The following is a 20997-nucleotide window of genomic DNA, read 5'->3' on the forward strand; positions in this document are numbered from 1 at the left end:
TTGCATCTACATTAAAGAGAAATAGCACTCGTGCTGAGTAGTATTTCTGTGCTTTTTTCCTTCAGGCTGGGTTTTACATATTCCTTCTGGTGCTTTGTTACTTCTCTTAAGATAGCCTGAGTTGTGGAACCAGTGCTGGACTTGAAGGCTTTTACAGAATAACATTAACGGGCTAACCTTGATATTTGACAACTTATGTGAGCCAGATAAATTTAGTACTTTTTGTAAAAGGTAATTGCAGCCCTGACTCCTCCACCCCCTCCCCAAGGAAGAGGACTGTTGTGTCTGGACCTGTTGCCCCTATCGTCCTAACATGAAAGTGGCTTGACGTTTGTGATTCCTGACCCACGGTCCGGTGACCGGGGTTCCTCTCTATCCTGTTCTGAAGTGGGCTTGAAGAATAGGACTGGATTTTAGGGCACTGGAGTTAATGTCCTGGGTGGAACCCCAGATATAGCAGCTGTAATCTGGGCCAGGGTTCTGTTTGTGTCCATCAGAAGAGAATGAACTTTTCACTGGTTTCTTACTCCAGATCTGTCCTCTCAGAAGCAGATGCATATTTTCTCCTAAGACCCAGATAGAGGACAGAGCTCACCTGTTTTATTTCATTTAGGGAAACAGGTATAATAAATGGTAGAGTGGAACCATGACATACTCACTCATCTACTTAAGGTTGAACATTATCTAAAGAAGAATATTCCTATACAGAGGTTGAAATTAGCTTCGTCTTTGTAAAATCTGAACAACAAAAGTTAAGAAAGTCATAATGTGAACTTGATGGACATAAATTTACTTACAATTCTGTCACTGACCACTTGGCTTACCTTAATGAGTCTATAAGTGGGATGAATAATCTCTCTAAAAAGGTTGGTTTTGAGGATTAAACAGGAATGCTGTCTGTAAACTCTAAATCACTCTAAAAGACTCTGCTGGGCATCAGTAAAAGTAACTATGCTGACCTTTTACTGTGTGTGTGGAGCAGTTATTTTTTAGTCCTTCAGAAGCACATCTCTTTTGCTTCCTTTTTGCAAGGAATAAAATGACATTTGTGAAATGTCAATTAGGTACTTAGAAACACAAAACCAATTTTGTGGATGACATTCTGAATTTTTGTGTATGTGCAGTTTCTTAGTTTGTGCTTTTGAAAACCAGTCCTTCAGAGTCTTGATCTGAGTCAATCTCCTAGTTCTGACATTTTCTCCCGATGGTAGACTCTTGTGGCTTTTGAAGGTTGCAACTTTGGAGCTGTTTTATGATCATCATTAGAATAGTGCGTGTTGTGTGCAGTGTCTGGTAGACTCTGCTAATCAACAAACTAATTGCTGTGGGAGAAGAGGAGGCTATGAGTTGGAAAAGGTGTCTTCTAGTCTAGTGAAGAAGGTTATTTCATACCTAAATAATAGCTAGTGTACTTAAAAATACATTAGCTATAGCAGTGATCCCCCAACCTTTTGGGTACATAGTCCCTGTGTTTTTGGTACCAGGGACTGGTTTTGTGGAAGACAATTTTTCTATGGATTGGGGTGGCAGTGGGTGATGGTTTCAGGGTAATTCAAGTGTGTTACATTTATTGTGCAGTTTATTATTATTACATTGTGATGTATAATGAAATAATTTACAGCTCACAACAATGCAGAATCAGTGGGAGCCCTGAGCTTGTTTTCCTGAGCTCAGGCAGTAACGTGAGCGACGGGAGGTGGCTGTAAATGCAGGTGAAGTTTCACTCGCTTGTCCGCTGCTCCACTCCTGCTGTGTAGCCCCGTTTCTAACAGGCCACAGACTGCTGCTGGTCTGTGACCCAGTGGTTGGGGATCTCTGAGCTAGAGTACTTTAAGGCATAAAATGCTTTATATCAGTGTTTTCATTTATTCTTTAATGATAAAACTGTGAGACAGAAATTATTATTGTCACTTACCCAGTGAGATAAGTGAAGCTAGGAAAAGTTGAATAAGCAAACTATCCAAGTTTCCTTAGCCCAGAAGTGGTAGAGCCGGACTCGAATCCAGATCTGCTCTGGACAACCAAATCAGAATAATTTTCCCCTTAGTACCAGCTTGAGTGAAGGCCTGGAGGTAAGGGAGTACAGAGAATTTGGGGAATGGTGGATTCACTAGTATGAGTGACACATAAGATACCTGAGGGACAGAGGAATTGAATAACGGTAGATGACTTGGAAAATCAAGTTGGGAATGAGTAGTAGAGAGTTCTGAACGCTAGGCCAAGGTATCTGGAAGCCTCGCCAGAAGCCTTTTCTAGTGGAAAAAGATTAGAGCATATATATTGAGGCCTTACTGTGTGTGAAGGACACTGTGTGCGGGACTAGGGACACAGAAGTCCATACACTGTCATTCCTGCCTCCATTGTGGTTACAGTCTGGTTGAGGGAAAGAACTATTTCTAAAAGTATAATTGACACTGCAATTAGGATAATTCCTAAAGGATGAACTTGTTGCTCTTGAATATACTACTCATTTATAATTAAAACTAGTTTTCTGCTAAGTCGCTTCAGTCGTGTCCGACTCTGTGCGACCCCATAGACGGCAGCCCACCAAGGCTCCCCCGTCCCTGGGATTCTCCAGGCAAGAACACTGGAGTGGGTTGCCATTTCCTTCTCCAGTGCATGAAAGTGAAAAGTGAAAGGGAAGTCACTCAGTCATGTCCGACTCTTAGTGACCCCGTGGACTGCAGCCTACCAGGCTCCTCCATCCATGGGATTTTCCAGGCAAGAATACTGGAGTGGGGTGCCATTGCCTTCTCCGTAAAACTAGTTTATTGGATTTCAAAGGAATAAAGTAGTTAGGGCCCACAGGATAAATCCCCAAGGTTGTTTATCCTTGACCGAAGAAATGAATGCAGGGATCCTGTCTAAAGACAGGGACTGGGGCTGCTTTTATGCTGATGAGTTATATGTTGTTGGAGCATAGCAATATATGAGAGTCTTGAGGATAACAGCTTTTCTTTATAAGTTTTTTCTTTGACCTTATGTAGAAGTTATAATTATTTCTTTTAATTAGAGGAAGAATATTTTATCTTGGATGAAGTATTTCCCACATTGCTTTTTTTTTTAATTGCATTTTTACTAAAAGTTTTCATTTTTGATCAGTTGTATAAACAGAAAGGCAGAGTAACAATCTCAAAGGGGCAGATAGAAGACAGTAAAATAGTTGGTTCTTTGTTTTGAATTGTGTCTTTATAATAAGATATCAAGTACTTAGGTATCACATTTATCAAGTAATATATATTGGATATTTCTTTGGTCATTTTAAAACTTTAAAAAGTATACATACCTTCGATGCTTGAATGCTTCTGGTGAAGAAAATCAGTATTCATACAGTTTTAACACAAGGCAGAATGGGTCATGTTTTCACCAAAAAAAATTTTTTTTCTTGTCTGGACTACAGTTAGAATTGTACTTTTTGTTGTTGTTTTTAACTTTAAAAAAATCAGGTATACTGATGTTTAGTTTCAGGTCTCTAGTACAGTGGTTCATTATTTGTATATATTGGGACATGATTACCACACTAAGTCTAGTTAACATTTTTCACCATACAAAATTATACAAAGTTTTTTTCTTAGCAGCTTCCAAATATATAATAGAGTATTATATATTGTAACTATAGTCACCATATTGTACATTACATCCCATGTAATTTTATAACTTGAAGCTTGTACCGTTTTTTCAGTGCCTCCCCCCCTCCACCCCTGGCATCTGTCAATCTGTTCTCTGTATTGCTTGGTTTTTTGTTTTGCTTTTCAAAATTAATTTATTTTATTCTATATACGGTGAGATCATTTGTCTTTTTCTGTCTGACTTATTTATCTGTTTATCCATCCATAGATACTTACGTTGTTTCTGTGTCATGGCTATTGTAAACAGTGCTGCAGTGAATGTGAGAGTGCACGTATCTTTTTAATGAGTGTTTCCATTTTCTTCTGTACTTCTTGTTGACTCTATAAAGGTAGGATTCATTGAAGTCATGAGCCCATGGTCAAGGGTGCCAATCTGAATTGTCAAGCAAAGTGAACATCTAGTATTGCTTTGAAAACCTTTTTTTCTCTAAAGCAGAAAAAAAAAAATTCACCCTTTAGAATGATACTAATGGTACTTTCAAGATAACCTGTTGTTCAGTTCAGTTCAGTCGCTCAGTCGTGTCCGACTCTTTGCGACCCCATGAATCGCAGCACGCCAGGCCTCCCGGTCCATCACCAACTCCCGGAGTTTACTCAAACTCATGTCCATTGAGTCGGTGATGCCATCCAACCGTCTCATCCTCTGTTGTCCCCTTCTTCTCCCGCCTTTAGTCTTTCCCAGCATCAGGGTCTCTTCAAATGAGTCAGCTCTTCGCATCAGGTGGCCAAAGTATTGGAGTTTCAGCTTCAGCATCAGTCCTTCCAATGAACATTCAGGACTGATCTCCTTTTGGATGGACTGGTTGGATCTCCTTGCAGTCCAAGGGACTCTCGAGAGTCTTCTCCAACACCACAGTTCAAAAGCATCAATTCTTTGGCACTCAGCTTTCTTCCTAGTCCAACTCTCACATCCATACATGACCACTGGAAAAACCATAGCCTTGACCAGATGGACCTTTGTTGGCAAAGTAATGTCTCTGCTTTTTAATATGCTGTCTAGGTTGGTCATAGCTTTCCTTCCAAGGAGTTAAGAGTCTTTTAATTTCATGGCTGTAGTCACCATCTGCAGTGATTTTGGAGCCCAGAAAAATAAAGTCAGCCACTGTTTGCACTATTTCCCCACCTACTGTGAGTTAGCACAATTATGTTTACAAATGTTTTTTTTTTGTTGTTTTTCTTTTTTTTTTAGAATTTCATGTCATCCATTTGCAATAGTCTTTTTGAAGCATTGTTTCCTGGCTCTTCCTACCCAACTAGATTTTCAGCTTTAACCATTTTAGGCTCAATTGCTGAAGTTTTTCCTGTGCCAGAAGGTAAGTTTTCAGTCATGTTTGGGGAAAGTGTTTTCTTGCAAAGCATACTTTGTCAACATTTTGGTTTATTTGAAGTTTCAGGTTTGTTGTCTTTTGTTTAGATTCTTATGGGAGGTATTAGTCTGTTTAAGAGGCATCCCTGGTGGCTCAGTGGTAAAGATTCTGCCTGCCAATGCAGGAGACACAGATTTGATCCCTGTGTTGAAAAGATCCCCTGGAGAAGGAACCTGCTGTAATATTCTTGCCTGGGAAATCCCATGGACAGAGGAGCCTGTTGGGTTACAGTCCACGGGGTCGCAAAAGGATCAGACACAACTTAGCAACTAAACAACAAGTCTCATTATATAATTCTTATTTGGAGATAATTCAGTTTGCCAGTAAAGGGCATATGGGAGAGAAACTTTTTAGATTGTTATTTGTAGACCTGAAACTGCAGTTTTCATGGATTATGCTTACTATGAGAAGAGTTGCTAACGTCATCCCACTAATTTATGTGTTGCTGTTTTAGGATAGTGCCCAATCTGTTCTCTTAAGTTTAAGCAATTAAAATAATAATAGTTTCTTTTATGTATAACATTCCTCAGTGAGTCTCTGTGGTTAAAATGTGGTTCCCCTTATATGCTCTCTGTTTCATTCATCTCAGTCTGGTTTCGAAAAGTCAATATAAGGATGTCATTTCCACGCATTCTGGTTTAATTGTACCCTTTGTTTCTCCTTCTGTGAAGTACTCAAGAAGATGAATATTTAATTTCCATATTTGAGTTGTTTCATTTTCATTTTGACCAGAAATGATTCTTTTTATCCCCACAAATGAGTGTATATGTGTTTTAATGATGATTTCTTCTTTGTGCTCAGTCTTCCTTGACTGCAGACAAACAGGAAAATGTCTTGCTCTTTTGGAGAGAATGGCCAAAGGACCAGACACTATAGATGGATTTTTTTTTCTGTTCAAAAGTTTTAGGCAAAGTGTAATTATTTGGCAGAGAGACAGGTCTTTGCTGTTAATATAGCTTGCTTCATTTGAAGAAAACCCATTTCTTGCAAGTTTTTGTTTTGAAAAAGTTGGAATTAACAGCAAAGTTTCAAGAATAGTTCAGCCATGTACTCTCTACTTAGATTAGTAAGTTGCTCTTTTGTTAAATTTGCTTTACCTCACTGTTCTTTAAATTTTCTATCTATCACACAGTGATCAAATTCCAGAATTAATGTTGATATGATGCTGTTATCTAATATACAGTTCTTATTCAGACTGTACCAGTGGTCCTAAAAAGTGACTTTTTATAGGAAATTTTTTTCCCTCCATAATCCAGGAACTACTCCAAAATCACACAGTACAATTCATTGTTGTGCTCTTTCAGTTTGGAAATGTCCTTATTTCATGACATTAACATTTTGAAAGAATGTATTTTGGTTTGGGCTGTTTTATTGTTTTCTTATGACTTGATTCAGGTTGTGTATTTTTGGCAGGGAAATGCATAGGTGATGTAGTGTGTTTCTCAAGGCCTGATAACAGGAGATGCATGATGTTGGTTTGTCCCATTATTCATGATGATAAATTTTATCACTTGATTAAGCTAAGTGTAGTAAACTGTAAACTGAAAAATGACCTCCAAAAGAGACCCACACCAAATCCTTAGAATTCATGAGAATCTGAACCTTAGAAAAGGGATTTTTGTAGATACGATTAAAGATCTTAAATTGAGATAATCTTGGATTATCTGGATGGGCTTTAATGCCATTGCAAGTGGTATTGTAAGAGAGAGGCAGAGGGAAACGTGACAAAAAGAAAAGGTGTCCTGTGACAGTGGAGGTAGAGATTGGCATGCTGAGGCTGTAAGCTGGGGAATGCTGGCAGCCACCAGAACTGGAAGAGACAAGGAATAAATTCTCCCTTAGAGCCTTGAGAGTGATCACGGCCCTACAGGCACCTTGATTTCAGACTTCTGGCTTCCAGAACTGTGAGAAAATAGATTTCTGTGGCTTTAAGCCACCAAGGTCATGGTGATTTGTTACGACCTCCACAGTAAATAAAGTCAGGAGTACCCATCAGTTCATGGAATTTCAGTGGTGCTACAACTGAATTTAGAAATGAAGTTTTACCTGAGAATGATTGATTATCCATTTACCAAAAAGTTTTCTGTACATCTACTGTATTTATAGTTATACCTAGGTGTATGGGAAATTTTCTTGAAGAGATCTTTAGTCTGTCCCATTCTGTTGTTTTCCTCTATTTCTTTGCATTGATCGCTGAGTAAGGCTTTCTTATCTCTCCTGGCTATTCTTTGGAACTCTGCATTCAAATGGGAATATCTTTCCTTTTCTCCTTTGCTTTTTGCTTCTCTTCTTTTCACAGCTATTTGTAAGGCCTCTTCAGACAACCATTTGCCTTTTTGCATTTCTTTTCCGTGGGGATGGTCTTGATCCCTGTCTCCTGTACAATGTCACGAACCTCAGTCCATAGTTCATCAGGCTCTCTGTCTATCAGATCTAGTCCCTTAAATCTATTTCTCACTTCCACTGTATAGTCATAAGGGATTTGATTTAGGTCATGCAAAAATGGGCTCAGTAAAGGACAGAAATGGTATGGACCTAACAGAAGCAGAAGATATTAAGAAGAGGTGGCAAGAATACACAGAGGAACTGTACAAAAAAGACCTTCATGACCCAGATAATCACAATGGTGTGATCACTCACCTAGAGCCAGACATCCTGGAATGTGAAGTCAAGTGGGCCTTAGGAAGCATCACTATGAACAAAGCTAGTGGATGTGATGGAATTCCAGTTGAGCTATTTCAAATCCTGAAAGATGATGCTGTGAAAGTGCTGCACTCAATATGCCAGCAAATTTGGAAAACTCAACAGTGGCCACAGGACTGGAAAATGTCTGTTTTCATTCCAGTCCCTAAGAAAGGCAATCCCAAAGAATGCTCAAACTACCGCACAGTTGCACTCATCTCACACGCTGGTAAAGTAATGCGCAAAATTCTCCAAGCCAGGCTTCAGCAATACATGAACCGAGAACTTCCAGATGTTCAACTGGTTTTAGAAAAGGCAGAGGAACCAGAGATCAAATTGCCAATATCCGCTGGATCATCGAAAAAGCAAGAGAGTTCCAGAAAAACATCTATTTCTGCTTTGTTGACTACGCCAAAACCTTTGACTGTGTGGATTACAATAAACTGTGGAAAATTCTGAAGGAGATGGGAATACCAGACCACCTGACCTGCCTCTTGAGAAACCTGTATGCAGGTCAGGAAGCAATAGTTAGAACTGGACATGGAACAACAGACTGGTTCCAAATCGGGGAAGGAGTACATCAAGGCTATATATTGTCACCTTGCTTATTTAACTTATATGCAGAGTACATCATGAGAAACGCTGGGCTGGAGAAAGCACAAGCTGGAATCAAGATTGCCGGGAGAAATATCAATAACCTCAGATATGCAGATGACACCACCCTTATGGCAAAAAGTGAAGATGAACTAAAAAGCCTCTTGATGAAAGTGAAAGAGGAGAGTGAACAAGTTGACTTAAAGCTCAACATTCAGAAAACTAAGATCATGGCATCCTTAGTATAATGTAAAAAAAAAAAAAGATCATGGCATCTGGTCTCAGCACTTCATGGGAAATAGATGGGGAAACAGTGGAAACAGTGGCAGACTTTTTATTTTCTGGGGCTCCAAAATCACTGCAGATGATGACTGCAGCCATGAAATTAAAAGACACTTGCTTACTCCTTGGAAGGAAAGTTATGACCAACCTAGACAGCATATTAAAAAGCAGAGACATTACTTTGCCAACAAAGGTCCGTCTGGTCAAGACTATGGTTTTTCCAGTGGTCATGTATGGATGTGAGAGTTGGACTGTGAAGAAAGCTGAGTGCCGAAAAATTGATGCTTTTGAACTGTGGTGTTGGAGAAGACTCTTGAGAGTCCCTTGGACTGCAAGGAGATCCAACCAGTGCCTCCTGAAGATCAGTCCTGGGTGTTCATTGGAAGGACTGATGCTGAAGCTGAAACTCCAATACTTTGGCCACCTGATGCGAAGAGTTGACTCATTGGAAAAGACCCTGATGCTGGGAGGGATTGGGGGCAGGAGGAGAAGGGGCTGACAGAGGATGAGATGGCTGGATGGCATCACCAACTCGATGGGCATGAGTTTGAGTAAACTCTGGGAGTTGGTGATGGACAGGGAGGCCTGGCGTGCTGCGATTCATGAGGTCACAAAGAGTCAGACACGACTGAGCGACTGAACTGAACTGAACTGTATGGTAAATATCTAGGCTGAATTTATACTGCTAATTTTTCAATTGAGAGAATAGTTTAACATATTCAAATATACTTTAAAATTGAAAAACCTGTGTCATCTTCATAATGAATGAGTCACATATAGTTAAGACAGTGACTGATAGCACAGTAATGGTGTTAAACAGCTGAGAGGTAATGCCAATAGAGCAAACAGTACTGTACCCACTAACTCTAAAGGAGGCTAAAGAAACACGACTGGGGGCTTCCCTGCTGGTCCAGGGGTTAAGAGTTCACCGTCCAGTGTAATGGACAAGGGTTTGATCCCCAGTTGGGAAACTAAGTTCCCACATGCCCAAGGGCAGCTAAGGTTGTATACTGCAACAAAGATCCAACATAGCCAAATAAATATTTTCAAAAAAGAAAGAAAAGAAACATGACTAAAAAATACAGGATGGGAAATGTAAATTCATTCTTCATCTTTATCTCAAAAATATTAATGTAGGTTTTTGTATCATTTTGTAAAAAGATTATGATTTGATATTAGTTAAAATGGTTTTTGCCTTTCCTCAAGTATGTCCTAGTTCAAGAAGAATAAGTCACATGCACCCTTCTCATTTGAAATAAAATGTCACTGTATTGTGGTGAAAAACTGGATTCCACAATTAGATTAAAAGTGTTTGTTCAACAAATATTTATTTAGTGCCAAGGATATGCAGTGTACAAAACAGAGTTCTTCCCATTTTTGATGTTTGACTTCAGTGAATGTAGACAGACAGTAATTCAATGAATAATACATAGAATTTCAGATGGAGATAAGTAGTAGGAAAAAAATGTTTCAAGAAGAGAAGGGCAGGGAAATAGTATCTGGGAGGTTGGGAGTAATAGCTATTTCATACAGTGGTGTCAGAGAAGGCTTCCAATTTGAGCAGAGCTGTTAAACACTCAGTGAATCAAAGAAGAGATCATGAGGGAAATTAGAAATACTCTGAGAGGAAGAAAAAACACAACTTAGCAAAACTGATAGGATGAAGCAAAAGCAGTGGTAATTGGGAGATTTATAAACTGTAAATGCCTACATTAAGAAAGAAAAAAAGAAATCAATTAACTTTATACCTCAAGGTATTAGAAAAAGAAGAGCATACTTAACTCACATCTATAGAAGGAAGGAGATAATAAAGATTAGAACAGAGATAAATGAAATAGAGAATAGAAAAACAATACAGAGAATCAATGAAACCAAAAGTTGGTCTTTTTAATAAAGATCAGCAATATTGACAAAGTTTTAATTTTACTAAGAGTTAAAAAAGATGTAAATCACTAAAATCAGAAATGAAAGTAGAGACATTTCTATGACCTTATAGAAATAAAGATTATAAGACAATATTGCAAACAGTTATATTGTATTTCTAACAAATTAGATAACCTATATGAAATAGACAAGTTTCTAGAAACATACAAATTGGTAACTCAAAAAGTAGACAATTTGCACAGACCTGTGAAAAATAGAGATGGAGTCAAAAGCCTCTTAAAAGTAAAGAAGACTGCCTTCATTGGTGTATTCTACTAAACATTTAAAGAAGAGTTAATGCCATTCCTTCTCAGACTTTAAAAAAATTGGAGATGAGGGAAATAGTTTCCTAACTCATTCTATGAAGCCAGTATCCTCTGGTACCAGTGATACCACAAGAAAATGACAACATCTTTTATGAATAAACATGCAAAAAGTCTAAAGAAAATGCTGGAAAACCAAATCTAAGAGCATATTAAAAATATTATATACTATGCACCTGAATATATACACCCGAAATGCAAAGGTGTTTCAATATAAGACAGTAAATGTAATATACCACATTAGAACAAAGAAAAATAAAAAACTCATGATAATCTCAGTGCAGAAAAAGCATTGACAGAATTGCACACCCTTTAGATAAACACTCAGCAAACTAGGAATAGAAGACAACTTCCTCACCATGATAAAGGACATTATGAAAACCCCATAACTAACACTGTATTCAATGGTGAAAGGCCAAAAGCTCCTCCCCTATGTTCAGGAAGAAGACACAGATACCCCTTTTCACTGCTGCTATTCACCATTATAGCAGAAGTTTTAGTCAGAGGAATTAGGCAAGAAAAAAGAAATGAGATGTCTAAATTGGCAAAGAAGAGGCAGATTTGAGCAGAGGTGTGATTGAAGTGACAAAAACGTCACTTGCTTGATCTATGAATTTCACAGGCTTGGACTAACTTGTGAGTTAAGATTAAGTAAACTCACATGCTGATTTCTATTGAGCAATATTCATCATTCTTCTAATTAAGCATAGAAACATTTTCAATTATTTTGAGGGATTAATTTGTTAAATTAACCCCTGGGCTTCCCTTGTGGTTCAGCTGGTAAAGAATTTGCCTGCAATGCAGGAGACTTGGGTTCAGTCCCTGGGTTGGGAAGATCCTCTGGAGAAAGGAAAGGCTACCCACTCCAGTATTCTGGCCAGGAGAATTCGCAGAGTTTGACACAACTGAGCGACTTCTCATTTCACTTCACTTCAATCTGTTGAATGCTCTTTATATCCTACTATGAAATCCCCCCACAGGTTTAATCTTAATCTTAAAAATTAAATGGATTTGGTGACCATCATCATTCTTTAGTGGTAGTTTTTCTTCTTATTTCTTGGTTGGCTAGAATTCATCTTTTCTTTGAGAAGAGTTTTTGGGAAAATTAGTTCTTAATTTCTTGTACCTTCAAAAATGTTTAGATTGCTGTATACTTGATACTGGAATAGGGTTTTGATATGTAGATTTTCACCACTCCTCGTTTCCCTGAGGTTTTGGTTAGCATTGCTACTCTATCTTCTGTCACTACACGTGCCTGTGGCAAAGAATGAAGCTAGCCTGATTTTTTTCTCATTTTGTAGATGAATTGAACTTTTTACCTGAATGGCCAAAAGAGTCCTTCTTTATTGTTGATGCCCAGGAATGCTATTAAGATATGTCATTATATTGATTATTCTGTGTCTGTTCACCTAAAGCATGTTAGGACTTTGGATTCTAGGATAAGAAGGTTTATGAAGGGTTTTTTTAAAAGATAGATTCTTAAATTATTTGTACTAGGTTGTTGAAAAATAACTTAGTTATCTTTTATATAATATGTAACTTTTTGAAAGAGAATAAAATAGGTTTAAACAAATTTAAAAAAATATCTATTTCCTTTCGTTTGTCCCTAGGTACTTTTTTGATTTCCTCTTTGATTTCCTGAGTGAGCCCTTGGTCGTTTAGTATCATATTGTTTAGCCTCCATGTATTTGAATTTTGCAGTTTTTTTCTAATAGTTGATTTCTAGCCTCATAATGTTGTGGTCAGAAAAGATGCTTGATACAATTTCAGTTTTCTTAAATTTACTGAGGCTTGCTTTATGGTCCAGCATATGATTTATCCTGGAGAATGTTCCATGTGCACTTGAAAAAAATGTGTATTCTGCTTCTTTTAGATAGAATGCTCTTTAAATATCAGTTAAGAACACCTGGTCTAATGTATCATTTAAGGCCTGGCCTGTGTTTCCTTACTGATTTTCTGTCTGGATGGTGTGCTGTTGGTGTAAGTGGGATGTTAAAGTCTTCCACTGTTGTTGTGTTACTGTCAGTTTCTCCTTCTATGTTAACATTTGCCTTATATATCAAGGTGCTCCTATATTGGGTGCATATATATTTATAATTGTTAAATCTCCTTCTTGAATTGACCCTTTGATCATTATATAGTGTCCTTCTTTGTCTTTTATAACAGTCTATATTTTAAAGTCTATTTGTCTGATGCTAGTATTGCTGCTCAGGCTTTCTTTTGATTTCCATTTGATTGGAATACCTTTTCTATCCCCTCATTTTCAGTCTTTATGTGTCTCTGGATCTGTACGAGTCTCTTGTAGGCAGCATATATATGGGTTCTGTTCTTGTGTCCATCCAGCCAGTTTATGTCTTTTGGTTGAAGCATTTAGATGAAGGTAATTATCAGTATGTATGTTTGTTTTGTCATTTTGTTAATTGTTTTGGATTTGTTTTTGTAGGTCTTTTCTCCCCCTTTTGTTTTTATGATAAGACTTTCAATAAAAACGCTTCAGAAAGTAGGCAGAGAGGGAGCATGTCTCAACATAATACAGGCCACATATGACAAATGCACAGCTAACATCATACTCAGTGGTGAAATGCATAAAGCATTTCCTCTGAGATCAGAAACAAGAGAAGGATGCCCGCTCTCACCACTTTTATTTAACATAGTTTTGGAAGTCCTAGCCATGGCAATCAGAAAAAGAAAAAGAAGTAAAAGGAATCCAAAAGGAAAAGAACTAAGACTGTCACTATTTGCAGATGACATGATGTTATACATAGAAAATCCTAAAGATGATACCTGAAAACTATTAGAACTCATCAATGAACTTGGTAAACCTCCTGGGTACAAAATTAATGTAGAGAAATCTGTTGCATTTCTAGACACTAATAATGAAATATCAGAAAGAGAAACTACAGAAACAATCCTGTATATCATTGCATCAAAAGGAGTGAAATACCTGGGAATAAACCTACCTACGTAAGCCAAAGACCTGTACCCTGAAAACTATAAGACACAATGAAAGAAACTGAAGATGTTACAAACTGATGGAAAGATATACCGTGTTCTTGGATTCGAAGAATCAATATTGTTGGAATGACCATACTACCCTACAGGTTTAATGCAATCCCTGTCAAATTACCGGCGGCATTTTTCACAGCACTGGAACAAAGATTTTTAAATTTGAATGAAAACATGTAAGACCCCAAATAGCCAAAGCAATCTTGGGGAAGAAGAATAACACTCCCTGACATCAGACTACTACAAAGCTAATCATTAAAACAATATGGTACTGTCACAAAAACAGACATATAGGTCAATGGAGCAGAATAAAAAGAAGTAAACCCATGCACTTACCGGCAGTTAATTTACAACAGAGGAAGCAAGAATATATGTTGGAGAAAAGACATTCTCTTTAATAAGTGGTGCTGGGAAAATTGGGACAGCTACATGTAAACATATAAAACTAGAACATTCTTTAATGCCATATACAAAAATCAACTCAAAATGGATTAAAGACCTAAATGTAAGACTGGATATTATAAAACTTTTAGAGGAAAACAGAGGCAGAACACTCTGAAGTAAATTGCAGCAATATTTTATGGCTCCATCTCTTGAGTAATGGAAATAAAAACAAATAAACAAGTGGGACCTAATTAAACTTAAAAACTTTTGCAAAGCAAGGGAAGTCATAAACAAAATGAAAAGATAGCCTTTGGACTGGGAGAAAAGATCTGCAAATAATGCTACAGACAAAGGATTAATTTTCAAGATATACAAACAGCTCATACTTTATTTTTTATCTTTTGCTCATACTCTTAATATAAAAAAAAAACTCAATAAAAAAATGGACAGAAGACTTACATAGACATTTCTTCAAAGGAGACATACAGATGGCCATCTGACATGAAAAGTTGCTCAGTATCACTAATTACTAGACAAACACGAATCAGAACTACAATGAGTGGGCATTCCCTGGCTGTCCAGTGGTTAGGACTCTGCGCTTCCACTGCAGCAGGCCTGGGTTTGATCCCGGGTTGGGGAACTAAGATTCCACAGGCTCATGGCATGTGGTGCAGCCAAAAAAACCAAAAACTACAATGAAGTATCACCTCCCTCCAGTCAGAATGTGTCCATCATTGAAAAAGTCTACAGATAATGACTGCTGGAGAGAGTACGGAAGGAAAGGAACCCCCAGTATCGCTGATGGGAATGTAAATCGGTGCAGCCACCATGGAGAACAGCATGCTGTTGCTGCTGCTTAGTCGCTCAGCCCTGTCCAACTCTTTGTGACCCCATGGACTGTAGCCCTCCAGGCTCCTCTGTCCCTGGCATTCTCCAGGCAAGAATACTGGAGTGGGTTGCCATGCCCTCCGCCAGAGGATTTTCCTGACCCAGGGATTAAACCCGGGTCTCTTGCATTGCTGGGCTTCCCTCATAACTCATTTGGTAAAGAATCCGCCTGCAATGCAGGAGAACCGGGTTTGATTCCTGGGTTGGGAAGATCCCCTGGAGAAGGGATAGGCTACCCACTCCAGTATTCTTGGGCTTCCTTTATGGCTCAGATGGTAAAGAATCTGCCCGCAGTATGGGAGACCTGGGTTCGATCCCTGGGTTGGGAAGATCCCCTGGAGAAGGGAAAGGCTACCCATTCCAGTACCCTGGCCTAGAGAATTCTAGGCATGTTTAGTCCATAGGGTTGCAAAGAGTCGGACATGACTGAGTGACTTTCACTTCACTTTAACTCCTGCATTGCACGCAGATTCTTTACTGCTGAGCCACCAGAGAAGCCCAGAGAACAGTAAGAAGTTCCTTAAAAAACTAAAAACAGAGTTACCATATGATCCTGCAATCCCACTCCTGGGCATATATCTGATGAGAAGAAAACTTTAATTCAAAGAGATACATGCATGTTCACGGCTGCACTGTTTACAGTAGTAAGATATGGAAACAGCCTAAATGCCCGTCAACAAATGAATGAATAAAAATGATGTGATGTGTATACACACACACTCTCTCTCTCTCACATACACACAGTGGAATACTACTCGGCCATTAGAAAGAATGTCATTTGTGGCAGCATGGATGGACCTAGACGTTATCATATCAAGTGAAGTCAGGCAGAGAAAGACAACTATATCAACTATGATATGACTTGCACATGGAATTCTTAAAAAATGACACAAATGAATCTATCTACAAAACAGAAATAGACTCATAGCATAGAAAACAAACTTATGGTTACCAAAGGGGCTAGTGGGGTGGGGAAGGGGGAGGTAAATTACTAGTTTGGGATTAACATATACACACTACTATATATCAAGTAGATAACCAACAAGGACCTTCTATGTAGCACATATCTTTTAATAACCTGTAATGGAAAAGAGACCTGGATGAACCTAGAGAGTGTCATTCAGAGTGAAGTATGCAGACTGTAGTCTGCCAGGCTCCTCTGTTCATGGGATTTCCCAGGCAAGAATACTGGAGTGGGTTGCCATGCCCTCTTCCAGGGGATAGTCCCAACCCAGGGATTGAACCCAGGTCTCCTGCATGGCAGGCGGATTCTTTACCCTGTGAGCCAGGAGTGAAAGAGGAGAGTGAAAAAGTTGACTTAAAGCTTAACATTCAGAAAACTAAGATCATGGCATCTGGTCCCATCACCTCATGGGAAGTAGATGGGGAGACAGTGGAAACAGTGTCAGACTTTATTTTTGGGGGCTCCAAAATCACTGCAGATGGTGATTGCAGCCATGAAATTAAAAGACGCTTACTCCTTGGAAGGAAAGTTATGACCAACCTAGATAGCATATTAAAAAGCAGAAACATTACTTTGCCAACAAAGGTCCATCTGGTCAAGGCTATGGTTTTTCCAGTGGTCACATATGGATGTGAGAGTCGGACTATGAAGAAAGCTGAGCGCTGAAAAATTGATGCTATTGAACTGTGGTGTTGGAGAAGACTCTCGAGAGTCCCTTGGACTGCAAGGAGATCCAACCAGTCCATCCTGAAGGAGATCAGTCCTGGGTGTTCATTGGAAGGACTGATGCTGAAGCTGAAACTCTAATACTTTGGCCACCTCAGGCGAAGAGTTGACTCTTTGGAAAAGACCCTGATGCTGGGAGGGATTGGGGGCAGGAGGAGAAGGGGACGACAGAGGATGAGATGGCTGGATGGCATCACCAACTCGATGGGCATGAGTTTGAGTAAACTGGGGGAGTTTGTGATGGACAGGGAGGTCTGGCGTGCTGCGATTCATGGGGTGGCAAAGAGTCAGACACGACTGAGCGACTGAACTGAACTGAACTGAACTGAATGGAAGAGAATCTAAAACAAGTATGTATGTAACAATCACTTTGGTGCACACCTGAAACTAGCAGAACATTGTAAATGAACTATTCTTCAATTTTTAAAAATGGTTATTTAAAAAATATGTCTTCTCTGTAGAATTATAATACTTAATATTTTATCATTTTTGAAAATTACTGGAAATATTTTTTATGCTATTGTGGGTGAAGTATAAGGTGTGAGTTCTTTTTTTTTTTTTTTTTTTTAGGTGTGAGTTCTTATACTAATTTTCTGTAAATTTGGCTAAATAACTTCAAAATGTTGATTTCCTTTTCCTACTGTTCACTTAAAAAAATTTTTTTTTTTTTAAATTTTTAGGTAGAGTCCAAACAGTGTATCAGCTGAGTCATGATATTGATGTTGGTCGTTTTCAAACACTAATGGAATGTTTAACTGGCACTTTTGAAGAAGTGAAAATTTTAGCATTTGATCTTCTAATGAAGTTACCAAAAACGTTTGTACAATTTCAGGTATTTGGACTTTTCTTCTGTAAGTGTCAATGTGATATATGCATGAAAAATTTCTGTCTTAGCAGCAGATAAAGCAATCTGTGGGTTGTCCAGGGTCTCTGCTTCTGCCTTCTTGCATCTTCTGTTTCAGTTATCATTACTACCTGTCCAGTTGCAGGTGGTGGGATGGCGAAGGTAGGGATGGGTAGTGGGGCAGGAGGAAATGTTGTAAGAGAAAGAAAATCCAAATCAGTGAGCTTTGCTTTTTTAAAAACTTGTTTTGATAAAAAGAGAGGTATAGGAAGCAGTAGGTTTTATTGTTTACAAGATTATTGATAGATTTCAGTAAACTGTGGTCTACCCAGTTCCGCTGGACCTGTTAATATTCGATCAAAACACATCACTTACAGTAACTTGATTTTTTTTGAGATAATCTCTCTGCTTCGTGGACTGGGAAGTGGGTGTAAGTGAGGTAGAGAACATGTTTCTGATGTTCCAACAAGCAATAGCTAAACTGAGACTGAAACTCAGAGTACTTGAGGTTAACAACAGTTCTCTCCCTGGGTGTTCTACCCCAGCCCCCACGCTTTTCCTCATGCTTTGCACGTCATTCCTTGGGGTGAAAATCAAAGATGGGCTCAGGAATGAAGGCACAGCTTGGGAATGGGTCTCCAGGGGACCCCATAGCCCAGGCATTTGACTCTACCCTTGAGACCTATTCTGGGGCAGTGAAGTCACCAGTAGCTGTGGGGTGCCTGGCTCTAGAGCTTTACTGTGGCTCCTGTGGGAGTGCATAGAGGCCATGGGAGCCTTCAGGGGTAGCAGCTGAGCCATGGTCTGGGCTCCAGCTATTAGGCTCTTGTAGATGCAGTGGGATTCTGTAGGAGCATGTGTCAGAGAGTCCAAGGTGTTTCCACTGCCTCTGGAGGACATTGCAAAATCTCAGACATCTCTTCTGACTTGGCTTCAAATTTAGAGTTGCTCTCTAGTGTCTGCCTATCCTGGTGGTCTTTCAGGGGCTTTGATGAGCAGAAACTTCTTCAGTGCTTAGGCTGCTCATTTTTGTACTTTATGAGTTTTTAAAGAAGATGCTTTCTCTTTCTCTGTCTCCTTCTACCAACCCTTGCCTCTTACCTTTCATCACACTGTAGCTTTGTATCATACGTATAACTATGCCTCATTCTTGACTATTTTGAGAGTATCTGAAGTGGAGTGGGGACTTCCCTGATAGCTCAGATGGTAAAGCATCTGCCTGAAATGTGGAAGACCTGGGTTCGATCCCTGGGTCAGGAAGATCCCCTGGAGAAGGAAATGGCAACCCACTCCAGTATTCTTGCCTGGAAAATTCCATGGATGGAGGACCCTGGTAGACTACAGTCCATGGGATCGCAGAGCCGGACACGACTGAGCAACTTCACTGGAGTGGGGAAAGATACGTATTATGGTACCTATATGAAATACCTGGTTCTCACATGAACTGTGTAACTATTTTGATAAGTATGTGCATGGTATAAGAGACACAAATTATAGAATTCACAAAACTTAGCACATATGGCTTGCTCTAGGATTCTGGTGGTTATATATTTGGTCTGGCTTGTATATTAGTAAACTGGTCCTAGGAATAGGCATTTGAGACTTTAAAATATTAATTATGCATTATATTTTCAAAGTCTTTGAGTAGAACCTAGGTAGTATATAATTAACTTTTTAATATAGTTAACTTGAAAACATTGTTTGAATGCTGGCCTAATCTCTCTGAGGACCTGTATATTCATATTTTGATGGCATATCTTTCAAATATATGACTTTACTACTCACCTAGTCTCTTGCCCTTCTTTCTTTTGGAGCTACATATCCAAGGTCTTTTTGTTGTGTTTTGACTGTCCTGAAATGAAAGAACAAAGGTGCTGTTTTAAATTCCAAAGGCTATTTTGTTTCTTACTAATTGGCTAGTTAGGCAGTTTAGGGGCTTATTGTCAGTTACAAAAATGGTGATTGATGCTTGATTGATTTCTTTCTAATGTTTGTTTAGATTTGAGCTTTTGACCAGTGTCTTTCAGTTTTTTAGGTCATAAAAAATTAAGCATGAAACAGCAAAGAATTTAAGTAAAAGTAAGCTATATTTGAATCTATTACCTGATATTTGAAGGCATTATTAAATATTGATATATCTATGATCAAATTCAAAATTACATTTATAATGATTTTTTCCCTTAGATTAAAGTTATGAGATAATTTTAGTAGATTGAATATTATTGAGCAACAAAACCCTGAGTGGTGAAACAGACAGCTTGTCAACTGTGGAGCTGGGACTAGGATCCGTGTCTTCTGTCCTCAGCCCCGTGCGCTTCCATGCGTGATTACAGTGAACCGCCCTTTGTTCTGTCTTCTTGAGGACAGGCTGTGTGAGTGGATATTTAGATGAGATACAGCTCTGGGAGCTGATGCAGAATTTCTGAGGTTGATCTTATCACTTTACTTTTCACACATATACGTGGAGCTTTGCCAGGAACAGCCTGATGAGTTTGTATTTTCATTGTTGTTGTTCAGTCGCTAGGTTGTATCTGACTTTTTGCGACCCCATGAACTGCAGCCTGCCGAGCTTTCCTGTCTTTCCCTATCTCCCAGAGTTTGCCTAAACTCATGTCCATTGAGTCGGTGATGCCAACCAACCATCTCATCCTCTGTCACCCGCCGCCCCCCCGCCCCCTGCCCTCAATCTTTCCCAGCCTCAGGGTTTTTTCCAGTGAGTTGGCTCTTCCTATCAGGTGTTCAAAGTATTGGAGCTTCAGCTCAGCATCAGTCCTTCCAATAAATATTCAAGGTTGATTTTCTTTAGGATTGACTGGTTTGATCTTCCTGCAGCCCAAGAGTCTTCTTAAGAGTCTTCTCTAGCACTACAATTCGAAAATATCAATTCTTTGGCACTCAGCCTTCATGTGTATGTGTCTTTTTTTCCATTGAACTAGCTCTATAGGAATCAGCTGGGGAGAAGGGCGGGAGGTTGACGCCCAGTAAAATAAACCTTGCCATGTAAAAGAACTTTGGGCTATACAGAAATAATGAGGATGATCTGCTTATGGTCATAGCAGAATTTCTACAGGAAAAAGTATACTTTTGCTGAAGAAAAAGGTTTTTCTTTTTGATTTTCCCAACTGAAATTTTCAAGACCTTCATCACTAGAACTGATTAAAGTGAATTTGCTCAGTTGTGTCCGACTCTTTGCGACCCCATGAACTGTAGCCTACCAGGCTCCTCCGTCCATGGGATTTTCCAGGCGAGAATACTGGAGTGGGTTACCATTTCCTTCTTCAGGAGATCTTCCTGACCCAAGGATTGAACCCGGGTCTCTTGCATTGTAGGCAAACGCTTTACCGTCTGAGCCACCAGGGAAGATCTCTAGAACTGATTAATAATC

General features: G+C 39.0%; 1 protein-coding gene across 5 annotated transcripts in view; it reads left to right on the forward strand.

Moving 5' to 3' along the window:
• THADA (THADA armadillo repeat containing) overlaps positions 1-20997 on the forward strand; it is a 327909-nt gene that overhangs the window by 23535 nt on the left and 283377 nt on the right. For all 5 annotated transcript variants that reach the window (XM_043918136.1, XM_043918140.1, XM_043918139.1 and 2 more), the window contains 2 exons: positions 4819-4942; positions 17449-17600. In XM_043918136.1, the coding sequence (XP_043774071.1) occupies positions 4819-4942; positions 17449-17600 (276 nt within the window). The remainder of the gene's footprint in view (positions 1-4818; positions 4943-17448; positions 17601-20997) is intronic.

This window comes from Cervus elaphus, chromosome 11, assembly GCF_910594005.1.
Source record: "Cervus elaphus chromosome 11, mCerEla1.1, whole genome shotgun sequence".
In the NCBI taxonomy this organism is placed as follows: Eukaryota; Metazoa; Chordata; class Mammalia; order Artiodactyla; family Cervidae; genus Cervus; species Cervus elaphus.